Below are 17,198 nucleotides of genomic sequence, written 5' to 3' on the forward strand. Positions count from 1 at the left end.
TTCATTTGCATACCAAAGAAAACTGGGATTTCTACCAAACGGCGGTGCGGAGAAGAGATCTAAAGGTAGTAGAAGAATAGCCTTTTAATGATTGAATCCCTTGGAGATAGAAGAGAAAAGAGCAGCAAAAACAAAAAAAAAGGTGTGAGATGTCATATAGAGAATTACGTATGCATTTATTTTTTTATTTGTTTGGATTCTGGGTTTAGTACTCCATTAAAGCTGTGTTCATGATGGTGTGCTTATTGTTAAACTGTGACCAACTCCTTCAGTGACCTTATTTTCTAGGATATAATGTGGCAGTATATATTGTAAAGTCACAATGACATAGGTGACCATGGCCACTGCTATACAGCCCTGACATCACAACCATTACTGCCTGCCTACTGCATATAAACCCATCAACCTGAGGTTCATAGCGCACATTTTGTGAGTCGATCTGCCATAAGGCTAACTCTTTAAATGACAGTGTCATATTGGGGAACTCACAGGTTAGAATTACCACTTACTATACATCCTATCTGTCCACCTGAATAATTCCAGTAATAACACGCCGAGTCCGATTAGATTCAAATTAACTATTCTTTATTGGCACTGGAAGAACAGAACAAGTACAGATCACAAAGTGGAAAACAGAACCAAAATTACAAAACAGATTTGAGACCTGGAATCTGCACTGGTTTAGTAAAGAAAGGGACTAGAAAAATGTTCCTATATGCTGTTATAAACCCCATCAATATAAATTACAGCAATAGACTATAGTTTAGAAAATAATATTAACACTTCTCATGGGTAAATTCCCATACAGCCACGAATGACAGGGTTAACAAGCAAATATCTGTCAAATAAAAACCCTAGAAGTCTGTCATAATACTGAGAGCTCGGTGAGCGTTACGTAACTTCTCTTCGTATAATACAGTATACACTTGCATTTTGTTCCCAGGAGGTTGCTTGCCTTGTTCTGAGATTGACTAAACTGTGCATAGCTAGAAAAATACTTATAATATCAGAAAAAAACGAATATATAATACTGGTAGGGGGGGAATGGGGATGCCAGCATGGAACAGTAACTACCAAGGTAAAAAATAAAAAACGTATCTAAGCAAAGACTATCCAGCAGCAAGGAACGGCAATGTTAGATGATCCCTACTGTAAATCACACAGGTTTATGGTGTTCTGCAAAAATGAAGCAAAGACGTGGTTTATACCTTGGCAACACAGGGTGGATATAAGTCCAGTGTGTAATAGATATTACACACTATATGAGGCACAATTGGTAATTGAATACCTAAGGCAGATGTCCTTCCCCATTCTCAATATGTAACAATTCTCTATGTAACTACTTAATAGATTAGTTATTGATTTTCCACAATAAATAGCTAGAAATGATCCCAGGAGGGCTAGAGGTTTGTCTCAACTTGTTCTAATCTCTAATATACAATTGCAGGAAGAACAATGGAATGTACTGCAGTCTATACCAAGTGATGGGACCGCACCGCTCCATGGAACCAGTGCAAGAGAATGACAACAGCAGGTTTAAAATTTGGTCTTAAACTGAAAATATAATAGGCACACAAAGCTCCATTGTTAACTATGGCAGAAGCTTGTTAGAAAGAGACACTTGGGGGGGGGGGGCAATATACTTCAAAAAAAATGCCAGAAAAATGGCCGACTGCTTAGTATCCTTGGAACTCTTCCTGTACAAGAGGAAGATGTGAAATACTACAGGCCTATGATTGTACTGCACTCACACCCTGACTCGTAAAGTGGTACAGCGGTTCCAGCTGAGCCATGAAAGGAAGGAGACCAATGTGTGAAATGGAGAGGAGTATTATATATGGGCGTTACATAGACTCAAATTCATCTATACGCTGCTTGGTGTTGCCTTGGCGGATCTGGCGAAGTGTCTTGTACTTGTCTCTTCCACAACGCTTATTTTCAGCATGCAGAATATCATTGGCAGTCTTCTTGGTGTCATCTCTGGCGTGTTCTAGCTCGGAGCTCAAAAGCTGCAAGGACGAGAGAAAAAAATTACAGCAACCATATCTAGATGAAGACATTGTTCAGATACTGTACTTTACACGTTGGCTGCAATAAGTTACACGAGGGTGAATGGGATTCCATCAAACCCATTCATACCATGCAAGTTTTATTATTTTAGAAGTTCTGACTCACTGCTCATATTTTTGTAGTCAGACACATTACCGTGACTTCAGGCCACTTTACATAGGTCAGCCAAGAGACATTGATCAGGGGCGGATGTTGCTCAGGGACAATGTCAACAACCAGACGTGGTTTACGTTACACAATGTAGTCATTTATCAGACAAGCCCTTTGTCAGGGGGTTGCTTGTAGATTTGCCCCGTTCCATTTACTGAGTGAGATCATTTCTAGGAGCGGCAATAACCGCTCAGTGTAACAGGGCCTTAATAGAGCGCTGCATCTAATAAAACATTTACCTGAAGGTGCTTTTGGACCCTTTCGTTCTTCTCTGCCTCTGTAGTCCTGTCTTCTTCACTCCGGTCCTTAATGGTCGCTTCTGCTTTCAGTTCGGCGCTGGCTTCTGCGCCATTCTCATCCTGCTCATCGTCATGCTCATTCTCTGCGTGTACAGGCTCCTGTACGTGAGGAGTGGACATCACATTCTTCAGCTCCTCCTTGGTCTTCTCTAAATCGTCTTGCACCGCCTTGGCCTGCAGAAAAGTCGATTATTAATATGTGCAAACACTACACTCTTCTCACCTGAAACTTCCCACAAAGCATTACTATCCCATATATTAAGACTCAAAACCAAACAGGTGAAATAATGAAAGGCTTTTGAGGCTACTTCTATATCACTCCAACAGGATTTCCATGTTGGCGAGTGACTATTAGATATTACAAGTAATATATACTAAAAATGGTTTCTGAGTCTGTTAGTATTCACTATGAATGGGTTTCATACAAGATATCACTGTGTCTAAAAGTGTCAAATTGCAATTTTTGTACAACAGAACAAGCCAAGTGACTGCTTAGTGCATGTTACACCTGGAATTATCAGACGGACTGTGCAGAATCATTCCCACATACAGTCGCCACAAGTAGACGTAATCCTCACTCAAAATACATAGGTGGATAAGTATTAAATGACAGTACACTTCTCTGTTTGGCCAAGGATCCAGAGTCTCCATTGAGACTACTGATTGCTTGTATGGCTCATGTGTGGGTCAAAAGCTCAGTAACACCAAGGACCCAAGAAACTTCTAGCTGGATTCCCAGCCTAGTGGAAACTTGACTGTGCAGATTTTGTTCTAAGACTCTTCAGGGATTAAAAAAGGAATCTGAACAACACTAAGAGGTTTTCCAGTATCAGGATATTGATAGCTGCAGCTGAACAGAAGGGGTGCAGAGAGTCAGACACCCACTTGATCCCAGAAACCCTTTAATCTGATGTGAATACACCAGTATAGTTGGTAGTATATTGTACCAGTCAGTGTCATATCATTGTTCCGCCATCAGATTACATGGTCTGCAGCAGACACCACTCTCTATAGAGAGCTTACAGGTCATAGCTTAGTTTATTATAAAAACAATAACCCCCTTTCTACACCCCCTGCTCCATGCCAGGCAAATCACCAAATGTAGTCACCAATTAAATGTTCTAAAATGTGCAATGGTTTGTTACCTTATACTGCCATTCTTCGGCTTCACTTTCCTTCTTCTGACGGGCAAGTTCCAGTTGGCTGATTTTACTTGTCAGGTCAGCCAGCTCTGCAGACTAGAAAGCAAAGAGATAATATATTACATCTTATAGCTTTTTGTATATTTATGTATATTTGCCTTAAAAATCAATGCCTATAGTGTAAAATACACCTAATATAGATCCTTCTGTGATGGCTGCCTATAGATGGCCACAAATGTAGTACAAGCCAATAATGAAGCCTACACTACGACCAACAACATGGCCATACTAGTGACCGCAGTGATTAGCTGAAACTTTTGAATATATATATATATTTTTAATTTGATGTATATTTGCATAATGTTGTCACATGTTGTAAGGATTTATATTATTCCACTGGCTGGTGTGTATTCCAAACAGAAGCCTACTATATACCCCTAAGAGGACTATTGGTTTTTTAGGATGCCTTGTGGTGTGCAGTGTCTTATAAGATGTACATGCTCTGATAAGGATTCTAGGAAAACAATATGCAAATATGTCCTTTTTGGTAGAAAAAGAAGAACTTTCTCTAGCGCTACCTTTTGGATGGTAGCTGCCTATAGATCAATGCCTGGTTTTCCTAAAACCCAGTAACATCATCTGGGATTAAAGCCAAGCCAGAGCATCTCCTCCAGAGGGAAGAGAAACCCATCTGCAGACAGCCATTTCAGGGCTATTGCCCCGCATCTTGTGTGAAGTCATAGATGTGGGTCAGAAGGGGAACCAAGTCTCTTTTCAGGGTCTTGCACCAAAAAAGGTAATAGTCTCTAAGTAGATTAGTACCTCTTCTGACCCACTGGATTTAGTCCTGAAACAGCTAATAATGGGTTCCTCTTATTTTTGGAGTAGACATTCTTGCTTAGCTTTAATCCCAGATCATACCACTAGGATTCAGGAAAACCAAGCAATGACCTATAGTGAGTAGCCTTCCAAAATATGGCACTAGAGCAAGGTCTGCTTTATGCAAAAAAGGAGAAACAGCCAGGAAACTGGCTAGAAAGTATAAAGAAAAAGTGTGCACGGTAATTGGTGAGCCACTAGCGAATTTCGGGAAGATCTTTCCTACTGAATAGCAGCCCCTATTCTAGTCACTCACCAACTGCTCCTGGTTTTTCATTTGGTCCTGTGATTGTTTCAATAAGGCCTCCTTGGCTTCCTCAGCAGCCTTGCGCTCCTTTGCAAGTCTCTCAGCCTCTTCCTGTGACCTTCTACGTTCATCCTCCAGTTCCAAGGCTTTTCGGGTCTGTTCTTCTAATTCTGTGAGGGAACAAGAATTGACGATGAAGATTACAGACCATAGAAACATTTAAAAGACTAAAAATCTATTGTAAGGGATACTATGGTAATAAATTATCTTCCAGTCACTGGATAGGAAATAACTGCCAGTTCAATTGGGATCTGGCCACTTACACCTGCACAGATCATGAAAAAGGGGGGGGGGGGAGATTTGGGTCACCCTATAGAAATGAGTGGTGGTTAAGTATGTACACTACCACTTCATTCAAATCTATAGGACATACAAAGATTGCTGTGCATTGAACTTTGCTGTCTCTCACAGTTTTTGTAACTGGCAATGAAGCATGGTTGACCATCCCTCTATTTAAAAAGGGTTCGGGACCTCTGTCCTTGTGATCAATGTAGTTGTGATAGTCAGCGGATAGGGGATACCTTGTTCCTACTAAAATGCTCACTTAATGGTACACTAATTATCAAAAAAAAAAAATTATGTGAACTCTTAATAGGGCTACACATCTTAATTGGAAAACCAGCCACACACTGGGTAGGAGTTAAGAAAATAACAGAGGTAATTCCCTCCTGGAACCCACACTGCCCTCCCCAATACTGGAGTTTTTGACAGGGCTACATAAGTGGCATCACACTAATGGCATGTGACCCCTGCAACCAAGGAATAACCTGAACAGTATGTGACATACTGTGGCAGCTTTGTCACAAAACATAGTCAGGTAACAACACCAGGTGATTCGGGAAGTACTATAACCCTGACTATGGATGACTGGCAAACACAGTGGGCAAGTTTTCCTACAGTTTACTTTTATCGTTGAAAGGTTTATTCCCACTCCAGCAAATCAATGGTTAGATCAAAATAACTGCTCCCTGTCCGGACCCCTAGAGCGAGAAGTATGGGACCAGTCGAGTAGTGCTGCTTCTATGTGGTTCCCTGCCTTCCCATAAAGGTGAATGGGAAGAACAAGATGAGCAGAGCACAGCTGAGCTACACTATTTCCATATCTGCACAGTCTAGTACTGCCTAACTGTTCCAGTACGACCTCCATAGGGGATGTGACTTGTGAGCAGTTATTCCCAATCTTGGTACTGATATGCAGAGATAGGAATAATCCTGTAATTTGCAGGTCTAGTGTTCCTACAAATCGAAAAGAATCAATAGTGATAGGGATATGGACAATATCAATCTAACCTTCCTGTGCCTTTCTAGTCTGCTCTTCTATCTGCTTCAGCCGTTCCATCAGTTCCTCCTTTTCACGCTCAATCTTCTCCTTCTCTTTCTCAGCCAGTTCTCTCTTCTTCTTCTCATTCTCCAGGAGGGCTCTGAGGGGTAGAAATTGGAATCAATAAAAATCTCGAGAGAAAGGCAAAATAAATGAAAGAATTGGTAAGGCGGGAATATCAGCGATACCTCTCCATCTGCTTCTGGTGTTTCTCTTCTCTTGCTTGAGCTTTCATCTGCTGCACTTCAATGGTGTCTGGCTTCCTGCGACGCATGTACAGTTCATGGTTGCCCATGCAGAGTGCCAAGATTCGCTTGTTGATCCGTAATCGGGGAGCATAGAATACAAAGTCCTGGAATATAAGAATATGCAAGTAAAGTACACCTCAACCAGCACTGAGTTTGCTGAATACTGGCACTTTCAGTTCAAAAACTGACACCATTACAGTCAATGGGGTCCGCCAACTCTGTCTCTCAACAGACCAGAACAACAGAGCTCGTGCTATTGGGAATCTAGCATAAGAGACACAAAAATGACACATGGACAAGTGAGGTCAACTCTGCCAATTTTATATATGCCGAATGGAGTGTATGCGGAGTGCTCCCTCAGAAGGCAGTGGAATTCTGCGACAAGAGCCTTCACTCAGTAATTGGGTCTTCAACTTAAAGAAGGTGGAACAGCGTTTAGCTGGGAGACAACTAGTGACTGCATAAGAGTAAAGTCAGACACATGGCTGAAAGTGCTATAGTATAAGAGAAGGTGCGACACAAGAGGTACTGTGATCAGAGTATAGTTGTCTTTCCTGCAAGTATTAGTTAGAAGATTGGTGTGAGGTGCAGAATACATAGCAGTCCGAACGCAAAGCATGAAGTATATAATCCAGGGCTACAGAAAGAAAAGTCCATCAGCTTTAGTCCAATTCAGATACAGTAAGTCAGTAGAGGAAAGCTTTGCATTTCAGACAGACCACCATGTGCTATTAATGAGGACAGATCGTACTGAAACGCGTAGGCGCACTACAATCTATTAACACCAACATGTATGTATTTTTAGTCCGAACTGAAATAAAGCTGAAGGACTTTCCTTTTTAATGCACTGTATTGTGTTACTTGTGCTATCGAGGAACCGCGTGCCGTGAAAGACCCTGACAAGGCGTGCTGAATTTTTGTAATTTTTTTTTTGCACACTTTGTTTCTGACAGAAGTCAGTATTGCATTGCAGTAGTATACATACATATATATATACTGGTGAAATATACATCCGCTACAATCTAGCCTAGATTTCAGCGCAGGCACGTGGCCTGGCCAAGGCTGCATGTATCTGCTCAGAAATCAGTTGCTTCCTCTGCCAATGCAGGAGATCTATCTCTCCCATAATAAGTACACGCCGAAACTGAGATACTCACTGGAGCTTTCTTATCAATAGGTTTGATAACAAATTTCTTGTCATTGAAGGAGATGTTTCTGATCTCACTCCAGGGAAACCCAATCTTAGGCGTCAATCTGAAAGAGATAAGACATGCACTTAGTTATTGATTTGCATCTTTTAACCAAGGTGCTGTAAAGAAAACTCAATATACTGCAGAAAATAGTTTTTCATGGTGAATTTTGCATTCCTAGTGGTTCTGCGGCTCATGCCCACTGCTGGAAATGAATTCAACCAAGCACAGGTGGTGCATATATTCATGTGCATGTAGTCTCAGCAACATTTAGTATACCGCTTATCTTCTCTGTAAGTTATGGACCTATAAAGATGGCCTGATATGACCTGACCCTGCATGGAGGTGTCAGGCAGTGGCTTATCGCTCGCACAATATGGTAGTAAACATATACACGTGACCAGTTTATTTAGGAATCTTTGGTGGGAAATGGAGACAGTATTATGGTATTCTTGTCTGTAAATGTGAATGGGCTAACAAAATAATCAGACCCATTAATTCTAAAAATTTCATGTACAGAGAAAGATAAAAACTTCAATGATCTAGATTAAAAACAAATCAACCCCCCCCCCCTCTTAAAATATCCTGAGGATACAAACCCTCATGACACAATGATCTGGAAAAGGTCACTGTACCATTATGCCCCCTGCTGGGCAAACTGTCAAGTTACATCTTATTCAACGGTATTTTTTTGGAAAACATTCAAAGCGTATTATGCAAACACACAAAAATGTACCACTTTTATAACTATTACATGTAAGAGGACATATATGACCTGCAGTTGCTGAGGACGTCACCAAAACTGAACGTTTTTGGTCTGGTACATTCTACCAAAATGTGTAATAGAATTACAGGCACTCTGTTGGTGGTAAACTAGGGCTGCCAATCCAATAAGTGTGCAAAACAACTCTGCACTCCCCTATTAGTCTGTGTTCATCTGTACAAGTAATCTCAACACAGGGGGAGTTTCAGTCCTCGGTGGGACCTCTAGGACCCACATCTATCAGATGAGTGAGGAGCAGTGACACGTCCCCTTTACCTACAAGATTTTGTCTTCATAATACTTTACCTGTCATTTTGCTCGTAAATATTCAGCCCCAATGCGTCCACGCCAAGCCAAAGCTCAGAGCCCTTCTTATTCTTAATACTAAAGTAGTTAACTCCATACATCTCCAGATCTTGGGCGATCTTCAGGTACTCTAGAATGGCATCCTCTCTGAAAGAAATAACGCACCTTTATTAAAATGGGCAACAAAAATTAAAGACTGTATCAGATATCACAATTCCAACATGTGGGATAAAGCACAAGCTCCAGACTTCCTCCGAGTCTACTAAAACTAATAGTGCCAGGGATCTCTATCCTGATATAGTGTTGGCTCCGTAGAATTGTGGGGGGATGAATGTTGCACCCATAATAAAGATGTATTGCACAGCCTAAGGGTGCATTCACACGATGTGATGCGGCACGTATACGGCGTGTGAGAGTTTGCGCGCCGTATACGCTCCCATTGATTTCAATGGGAGTTCGGATCGTATACGTCGCGTTATTTTGCAGTATACGATCCGAACTCCCATTGAAATCAATGGGAGCGTATACGGCGCGCAAACTCTCATACGCCGTATACGTGCCACGGCACGTTACATCGTGTGAACGCACCCTAAAGCTGTGAGGTGCATGACATTGAGGAAAGATCCAACCCAATGAGAGGATTTACAATCTTCCTGACATCTGACAATCCTGGCTGCCATGTCTTACCTTAGCATGCCCCTGTGTTCTTCATGCCACACGTGGATTCTGTCCTCCCACTGGTCTTTAGATAGCTTGTGTTGTTCCAGAACTCTACATAGAGAAAGCAGAACATGGTTAGATATTTCATTGAACTGCAGAATTCATTTTCTCAATTTCAGATACTGTTCAGATACATTTGGAGGTGGTTTAAAAAAACAAAAATTAGCTAACCATTTTCATGTAAAATGGGAAACAAGCAGGATTTTAACTTCTTTTTCTTTTAAACTTTACCGTCACTCTTTTTAGGTCCCCCTAGGGAACTTCAATATGCCATTGTTTGATGTTGCAAACAATACACATGCTTCAAAGATGGCAGGCCTTCGTGGGCTCCTGACCACCATGGCTCAGCAACCCATGGGAGGAGGGGGCATAGATGGAGTTGCTGAATTGCTCAGATGTAATGGTCAACAACAGACAATGACATCTGACAAGTTGAATTACTGCATCAGGACATGTTCCAATGACGGAAACTACAGGTTCGGCATCTGTAAAATAGAAATAATAGACAACAGATCTATAGAGAGATAGATCTATACATAGACAGATAGATGTATAGACAGATCGATATCCATCCACAAATACAATTACTTGTCTTCACTATATGGACAAAAGTTTTGGGCCCCAGCGCTTACTCATTGAATTCAGAGGTCTCATTCAGACCCATTGCCACACGGGTATAAAAACTTAGTCATGTAGTCACCATTACAAACATTGGTGAAAGACAAAGTCAATCTAAAGGCTCATAGTGCAGAAAAGTCACCAATGCCCCGCTAACCTACCTGCAAAGTCCCAAACCTTCTCTGGAATCGTTCTAGAGCAAGAATGTCTATGTCTATCCCCAAACAACCCCTTCACAACGACTCTTAATGCATTAAACATTTGCAGCAACCTTCACCCTGACTTTTTCAATCATTCATCATGCTGACTTGAAACTAAGTATATGAGCGCAGACAGTCTCTCTACAGTCCTGCAAAGTACTGTATTACTACACAGGACATTGGCTCCCCCTAGTGGAGAAGGGTATTCACAACAGTATTGAATCTTACAGCAGACTTTGTGCGACTGTCAGGATAACAGCACAGGCAGGTAATATACAGTGCGTGCTGTACAAGTACATAACAACACGGATAAGATGGGAGAATATTTGGCAGCCCTTGGACAATGTGATGTATAAGCAGTCGAAATGGAATTTCCATCTTAAACATAGACACATTAGAAGACCGCAACATAGTCTGAGAGTCTATTAGAGAAAGTCTATGAGTTTTATAGAAAGAACAGGTCAAGCAGTATGGCTCCTCCATAAACTTTAAATGATAGGTCTTCACACTTTGAAAGCCACCAAAATGGGGCAGCTCGGGCTTTAACCTATCAGATATTTCTTGATTCTGAATACATCACACAGAAGACGTCTCTGTATAACATTGCGCTGCTTCAACTGTTACTGCACATAAAGAGTCACAAGACTGCAAAGTGTTATGCTTTACTACAATGGCTCATTATGGGAAGGGCAGGCCTAAAACTGAGGCCTGAAGGATCAATCAGGAGGTATCCTGTAGACCAAAGACAAAGTCCCAACACAAGGCAGTAAAATAATCCTAAACTGATCCATTCCTTATGGAAGGTTTCCCATACAGATCAGGTCTCCTGGGTATACTGCCTTCTCCTCATCTCAAATGCTACAGGGAAAAACAGTCGTAGGGTGCATGCACACTGAGTAACGCCGGGCGTGTATGAGAGCCGTACACGCCGGCATTACAGCAGACTGCCGAACACTTCCCATTCACTTCAATGGGAGCGCTTGTAACAGCGGCGTTTACGAGCGCTCCCATTGAAGTGAATGGGAAGTGTTTGGCAGCCCTGCTGTAACGCCGCCGTGTACGGCTCTCATACACGCCCGGCGTTACGTAGTGTGCATGCACCCTTAGGGTCCAGTCACACGGAGTAACGCGAGGCGTTTTTTGTGCTTATTTTTACATCCGTAAAAAGACGTTTCCATTGAGTTCTATAGTAAAATACACCTGTATTTTTACGTCCGTTATTTTACAGACGTAAAAATACAGGCAAATTTTACTATAGAACTCAATGGAAACGTCTTTTTACGTACGTAAAAATAAGCACAAAAAACGCCTTGCGTTACTCCGTGTGAATGGACCCTTAGGGTGCGTTCACGCGATGTAAAGTGGAGCGTGATCTAGCACGTCTACGCGTGTCAGCAGTTTGCGCACTCAAAAAGATCCTATTGATTTCAATGGAGTTACGAGCGCACAAACTGCTGACACGCGTAGACGTGTCAGACCACGCTCCATTTTACATTGTGTTAACGCACCCTTAGGCTAAGGACCCATAGGACGTCCCGCAGCAAAAAAAGCACTGTGGGAAAACCGGCGGCGGCAACAAATCCCGGCTCTTCCTGCAACGCTTTAGACAGAAAGTGGAGAGTTTTCCTCTGCGGACTTTCTGTTACAAATATACCTATGGGGAAACAGTTGGCGTTTCCGTAGGTATAATTGACATGCTGTGATTTCCAAAACCGTTCCGCAGATTTGCCAGAATCCCATCCACTTTGACCTGACTGTAAAACACCGCGATTTACATCCCATGGGGCCCCAGCTTTAAAGCGTTTTGCTCTTGTGCCCCCACATTCTAGTAGGGTCACAGTACACAATCTTATGAATCACACTTCCTGCCATGTCTTAAGGGTATGCTAGACATACAGTGAAAATTTATTCTCACCGACTTTCACAACAGGTCTCATCTCATTCTACAATAATAAGCCTGACTTATGAAGACTCTGTAGTGAGCCAAGTCATTGTTGACAGCCTGAATTTGGTTATACAGTACAGATCAAAAGTTTGGACGCACCTTCTCATTCAAAGAGTTTTCTGTATTTTCATGACTATGAAAATTGTAGATTCACACTGAAGGCATCAAAACAATGAATTAACACATGTAGAATTATATACTTAACAAAAAAGTGTGAAACAACTGAAAATATGTCTTATATTCTCGGTTCTTCAAAGTAGCCTCCTTTTGCTTTGATTCCTGCTTTGCACACTCTTGGCATTCCCTTGATGAGCTTCAAGAGGTAGTCACCTGAAATGGTTTTCACTTCACAGGTGTGCCCTGTCAGGTTTAATAAGTGGGATTTCTTGCCTTATAAGTGGGGTTGGGACTATCAGTTGTGTTGTGCAGAAGTCAGGTGGATACACAGCTGATAGTCCTACTGACTGTTAAAATTTGTATTATGGCAAGAAAAAAGCAGCGTAAAGAAAAATGAGTTGCCATCATTACTTTAAGAAATGAAGGTCAATCGGTCTGAAAAATTGGGAAAACTTTGAAAGTGTCCCCAAGTGCAGTTGCAAAAACCATCAAGCGCTACAAAGAAACTGGCTCACATGAGGACCGCCCCAGGAAAGGAAGACCAAGAGTCACCTCTGCTGCGGAGGAGAAGTTCATCCGAGTCACCAGCCTCAGAAATCGCAGGTTAACAGCAGCTCAGATTAGAGACCAGGTCAATGCCACACAGAGTTCTAGCAGCAGACACATCTCTACAACAACTGGTAAGAGGAGACTTTGTGCAGCAGCCGGCCTTCATGGTAAAATAGCTGCTAGAAAACCACTGCTAAGGACCGGCAACAAGCAGAAGAGACTTGTTTGGGCTAAAGAACACAAGGAATGGACAATAGACCAGTGGAAATCTGTGCTTTCATCTGATGAGTCCAAATTTGTGATCTTTGGTTCCAACCACCGTGTCTTTGTGTGACGCAGAAAAGGTGAGCGGATGGACTCTACATGCCTGGTTCCCACCGTGAAGCATGGAGGAGGAGGTGTGATGGTGCTCTGCTGGTGACACTGTTGGGGATTTATTCAAAATTGAAGGCATACTGAACCAGCATGGCTACCACAGCATCTTGCAGCGGCATGCTATTCCATCCGGTTTGCGTTTAGTTGGACCATCATTTATTTTTCTACAGGACAATGACCCCAAACACACTTCCAGGCTGTGTAAGGGCTATGTGACCAAGAAGGAGAGTGATGGGGTGCTACGCCAGATGACCTGCCCTCCACAGTCACGAGACCTGAAACCAATCGAGATGGTTTGGGGTGACCTGGACCGCAGAGTGAAAGCAAAAGAGCGAACAAGTGCTAAGTATCTCTGGGATCTCCTTCAAGACTGTTGGAAGACCATTTCCGGTGACTACCTCTTCAAGAGAATGCCAAGAGTGTGCAAAGCAGTAATCAAAGCAAAAGGTGGCTACTTTGAAGAACCTAGAATATAAGACATAGTTTCAGTTGTTTCACACTTTTTTTGTTAAGTATATAATTCCACATGTGTTAATTCATAGCTTTGATGCCTTCAGTGCGAATCTACAACTTTCATAGTCATGAAAATACAGAAAACTCTTTGAATGAGAAAGTGTGTCCAAAGTTTTGGTCTGTACTGTATATAGAAAATCTACAATATAGCCAATATTCTGTGTATTCATACCTCTGAGGAAGAAGCTTGTCTTGTGACAAATAGCCTGGCTTTTGGACATCCTTGTTATAGTCCCCATATTTGGCCTGCACGGCATAGGAAGCCAGCAGCACCGCTGTTTCTGGTGGACAGTAAATGTCATCATTGAGAATGCCTTCCTTCACTTGGAGAAAGAAGAGTCGCTGGGTGATGTCTTGGATTAATTCCTCAGAAACATCTTCTGGATAGAATTTGGCACGAAACTTGAAAAGCAGTGGACTATCTTTTCGTACATCCTGAGCGGTGACCTAAGAAAGAAAGATGGTCAATTACTAATACAACTCCAGAACCAATATACTGGAGAAACTCTCAGTTCATCTTTGATAGAAGGTGTTGTCCAACACAAGAAACAGCTTGATAATTTTGCAGATGTAAAATATTTTAGAGGGAGTCAACCATTTTTGTATTTGAGTTCTAAGTATTTTGTTCTGGATTATACTACTGTTCTCCATTTCCATAAGGTCTACATGTTCATTATATTATTGTACTAATTAAAGGGATTCTACCATTAAAAAACTTTTTTTTTTTCTAGGTAACACGTTGGAATAGCCTTTACAAAGGCTATTCGTCTCCTACCTTTGGAAGTGATCGCCGCCGCGCCGTTCGTTCAAAATACCGGTTTGTACCGGTATGCTAATTAGTTCTCTAGCAGCGATAGGGGCGTCCCCCAGCGCAGGAGATGCGATGGGGGAGTCCTCATTGCTGCTCGAAAACAGACTCCAGCGCCGCCTCTATCTTCTTCTGCATCCGCCACTTCCTTCTTCGGCTTGATGTCGGACGCCTGCGCAGTACGCTCTGTTTGGCGAACTGCACCAAACGTACTGCGCATACCCGTGGACACAGTGCCGACACCGCAATTTAGCGCATGCGCAATACGTTCGGTGAAGTTCGCCGAACAGAGCGTACTGCGCAGGCGTCCGACGTCAAGCCGAAGAAGGAAGGGGAGGATGCAGAAGAAGACAGAGGCGGCGCTGGAGTCTGTTTTCGAGCAGCAATGGGGATGCCCCCATCACATCTCCTGCGCTGGGACCTGCCCCCATCGCTGGGAGAGAACTAATTATCATACCGGTACAAACTGGTATTTTCAACGAACGACGCGGCGGAGATCACTTCCAAAGGTAGGAAATGAATAGCCTTTCTAAAGGCTATTCCGCCGTGTTACCTAGAAAAAATTGTTTTTTAATGGTAGAATCCCTTTAATTATTTCCCTTTTCTTTTTTGCTTGTTACTATGGTTATTTTGTGTACAAAAAAAGGGGGGAGTCTACCACCTCCCCAAACATATTCAACTAACACCGCCACCATAGAGAGCACATTAAATAGTCACTAATTTTTCAGACAACTTTCACTAGGTTTCCCTTCTAGCTAATTTACTGTTCACTCCTTTGTTACTAAGGCCTGGTTCACATCTGCACCGGTAAGCTGTTCGGGGGAGTCCGCATGGGGACCCCCGAATGGAATACCAAACGCATTGGTAAGTGGTGTGCAGTGAAAGCACAAGGACCCCATAGACTATATAATGGGGTCCATGTGCTCACCATGCAATCTCCGCACGGAACATGCGGACAGAAAAGTACTTTGTGATCTACTTTCATGTCCGCATGATTCGTGAAAAGCATTTTCTACCATCGGACAACCCCTTTAGGTTACTGATCGTGTGAATGATAGAGGGAGGTATAACAAGGGGTGTCCCCATTCCACAGCCTGAAGTGGAATCACAGTCAATAGCAGCTTTCTCAAACAATTGCTGGAAGAAAAAAACAAAAAAACTGGGTTCACACTTCCATTGTTAATGTCTGTTGCTGTCTTCCGTCATAGGATGACAGCAACGGACATTAAACGGTTGCAGAGAATGGACAGACTGATTCTATGTCTGTTCTCATTGCACTAATGTAAGCATGATGGAAGCGATCTTTCGTCATGTTTACTTTCAGTAACCGAATGGCATGCGTGCCATTTATAACAGTTTCCATGGAAATTTAAAAACAATTCTATATTCTTCCCAAGATTTAAGAAAGGGGACGTTCAAAGTTTCCGCATCACCAAAATGTTACCTTTTTGTTGAGCTTTAGCCAGGTTGAGAAGCCTTTTGTGTCTAGGTACTGAAGTCCAAAGAACCAGACTTCTCGAAGTCCAATTGTTTTCACAACCTGAGGAAAAGAAGAAAGATCTGTATGAGTCGAATCCGGGTTTGGTATTGTAGTATATAACTCTGTCATTTGTATTGTATAAGCAAAGTATTTTTTATATACAAAGTATCTAAAAGGGTTGTATGTTACCATGATGCTGTATAAAGGATCGGAGTGGGTGCGTTAACCTAAATTAAGTGGGTTGTACAGAAACAAAGTTATTGGCTACATTACAAACCTCTATGCCATAACATTATCACTATATTAGAAAGTCAGCCTCAGCCATCAGCAAAGATTAACAGTAATAAATACACTGCAGGGACTGAGCAATATGCAAAACCACATGCTATGGCTTGAGGATGTGAATCATCTGGCAGTCGCTCAGTTACTCATAAGACACAACACATGTAATGGAAAGAAAGACAATATAAGATTATCAGCGCTATCAGAGTCTGCTGTCAGCGTACCAAGCTTCTACATTTAGGAGGAAGGCCATCCATAGCCAGGAGCTTTGTTAAGCCAAACCCACAGCGACCAACTTACCGTACTCACAAACGGAACCTGAGTTATTGTAAAGTGGCCGCACACAGTAGACTGAGCTAGACCATATTGGTGGGAAGTTTGTCTGGTTGGGGTAGGTTTGTGGGGGGTATGACAACTAGGCACGGCAAAAGTGTCCAATTTATTTCAATGGGGCAGATCTGCGTAAAGCCAATGCTACGGTTTGTATGGACAGTGAGGATTGTGGCTCCTGGTGTGTGAACATTACTGGAAGTCACACTGTCTCAGAGAACATATGTGGGGGTCCTGGGTGTAGGACACCCACAGACCTAACATTGATGGCCTATCCATCAATATTAGAAAGTGGATAAGCCCTTTAAGCTAGATACAGAAAGAAGCTACTAGAAAAAAAATATATAAAAATTTAGATATTTATCTTTAGGCTGTGCCATAAATTTGCATGTCGCGGACGCGATTAAACAGCATGGACAGCACATGGATGACTTTTGTGTGCTAACCCTACCTCCACAGCCCCATACACCGAAGTCAGTGGGCACTGGCCACAAAACAGACAGCAATAGGACCTCTCCTGAGTCTTGCTTATGGCTCGTGGGACCGTGGTGGTGTGTATGGGGCCATAGAAATGTATGGGTCAGTG

General features: G+C 42.4%; 1 protein-coding gene across 1 annotated transcript in view; it reads right to left on the reverse strand.

The window, feature by feature from the left end:
- Positions 1–568: 568 nt before the first annotated feature.
- LOC142184484 (moesin) overlaps positions 569–17,198 on the reverse strand; it is a 56,925-nt gene continuing 40,295 nt past the window's right edge. Inside the window, exons 3-13 of the mRNA XM_075259372.1 lie at positions 15,965–16,060; positions 13,885–14,159; positions 9,363–9,446; positions 8,676–8,822; positions 7,574–7,670; positions 6,357–6,520; positions 6,138–6,268; positions 4,797–4,957; positions 3,665–3,757; positions 2,460–2,693; positions 569–2,009 (exon numbers count right to left, since the gene is read on the reverse strand). Of these exons, the coding sequence (XP_075115473.1) occupies positions 1,845–2,009; positions 2,460–2,693; positions 3,665–3,757; positions 4,797–4,957; positions 6,138–6,268; positions 6,357–6,520; positions 7,574–7,670; positions 8,676–8,822; positions 9,363–9,446; positions 13,885–14,159; positions 15,965–16,060 (1,647 nt within the window). The 3' untranslated portion in view covers positions 569–1,844. The remainder of the gene's footprint in view (positions 2,010–2,459; positions 2,694–3,664; positions 3,758–4,796; positions 4,958–6,137; positions 6,269–6,356; positions 6,521–7,573; positions 7,671–8,675; positions 8,823–9,362; positions 9,447–13,884; positions 14,160–15,964; positions 16,061–17,198) is intronic.

The sequence above is a fragment of the Leptodactylus fuscus genome, chromosome 11, assembly GCF_031893055.1.
Source record: "Leptodactylus fuscus isolate aLepFus1 chromosome 11, aLepFus1.hap2, whole genome shotgun sequence".
Taxonomy (NCBI): domain Eukaryota; kingdom Metazoa; phylum Chordata; class Amphibia; order Anura; family Leptodactylidae; genus Leptodactylus; species Leptodactylus fuscus.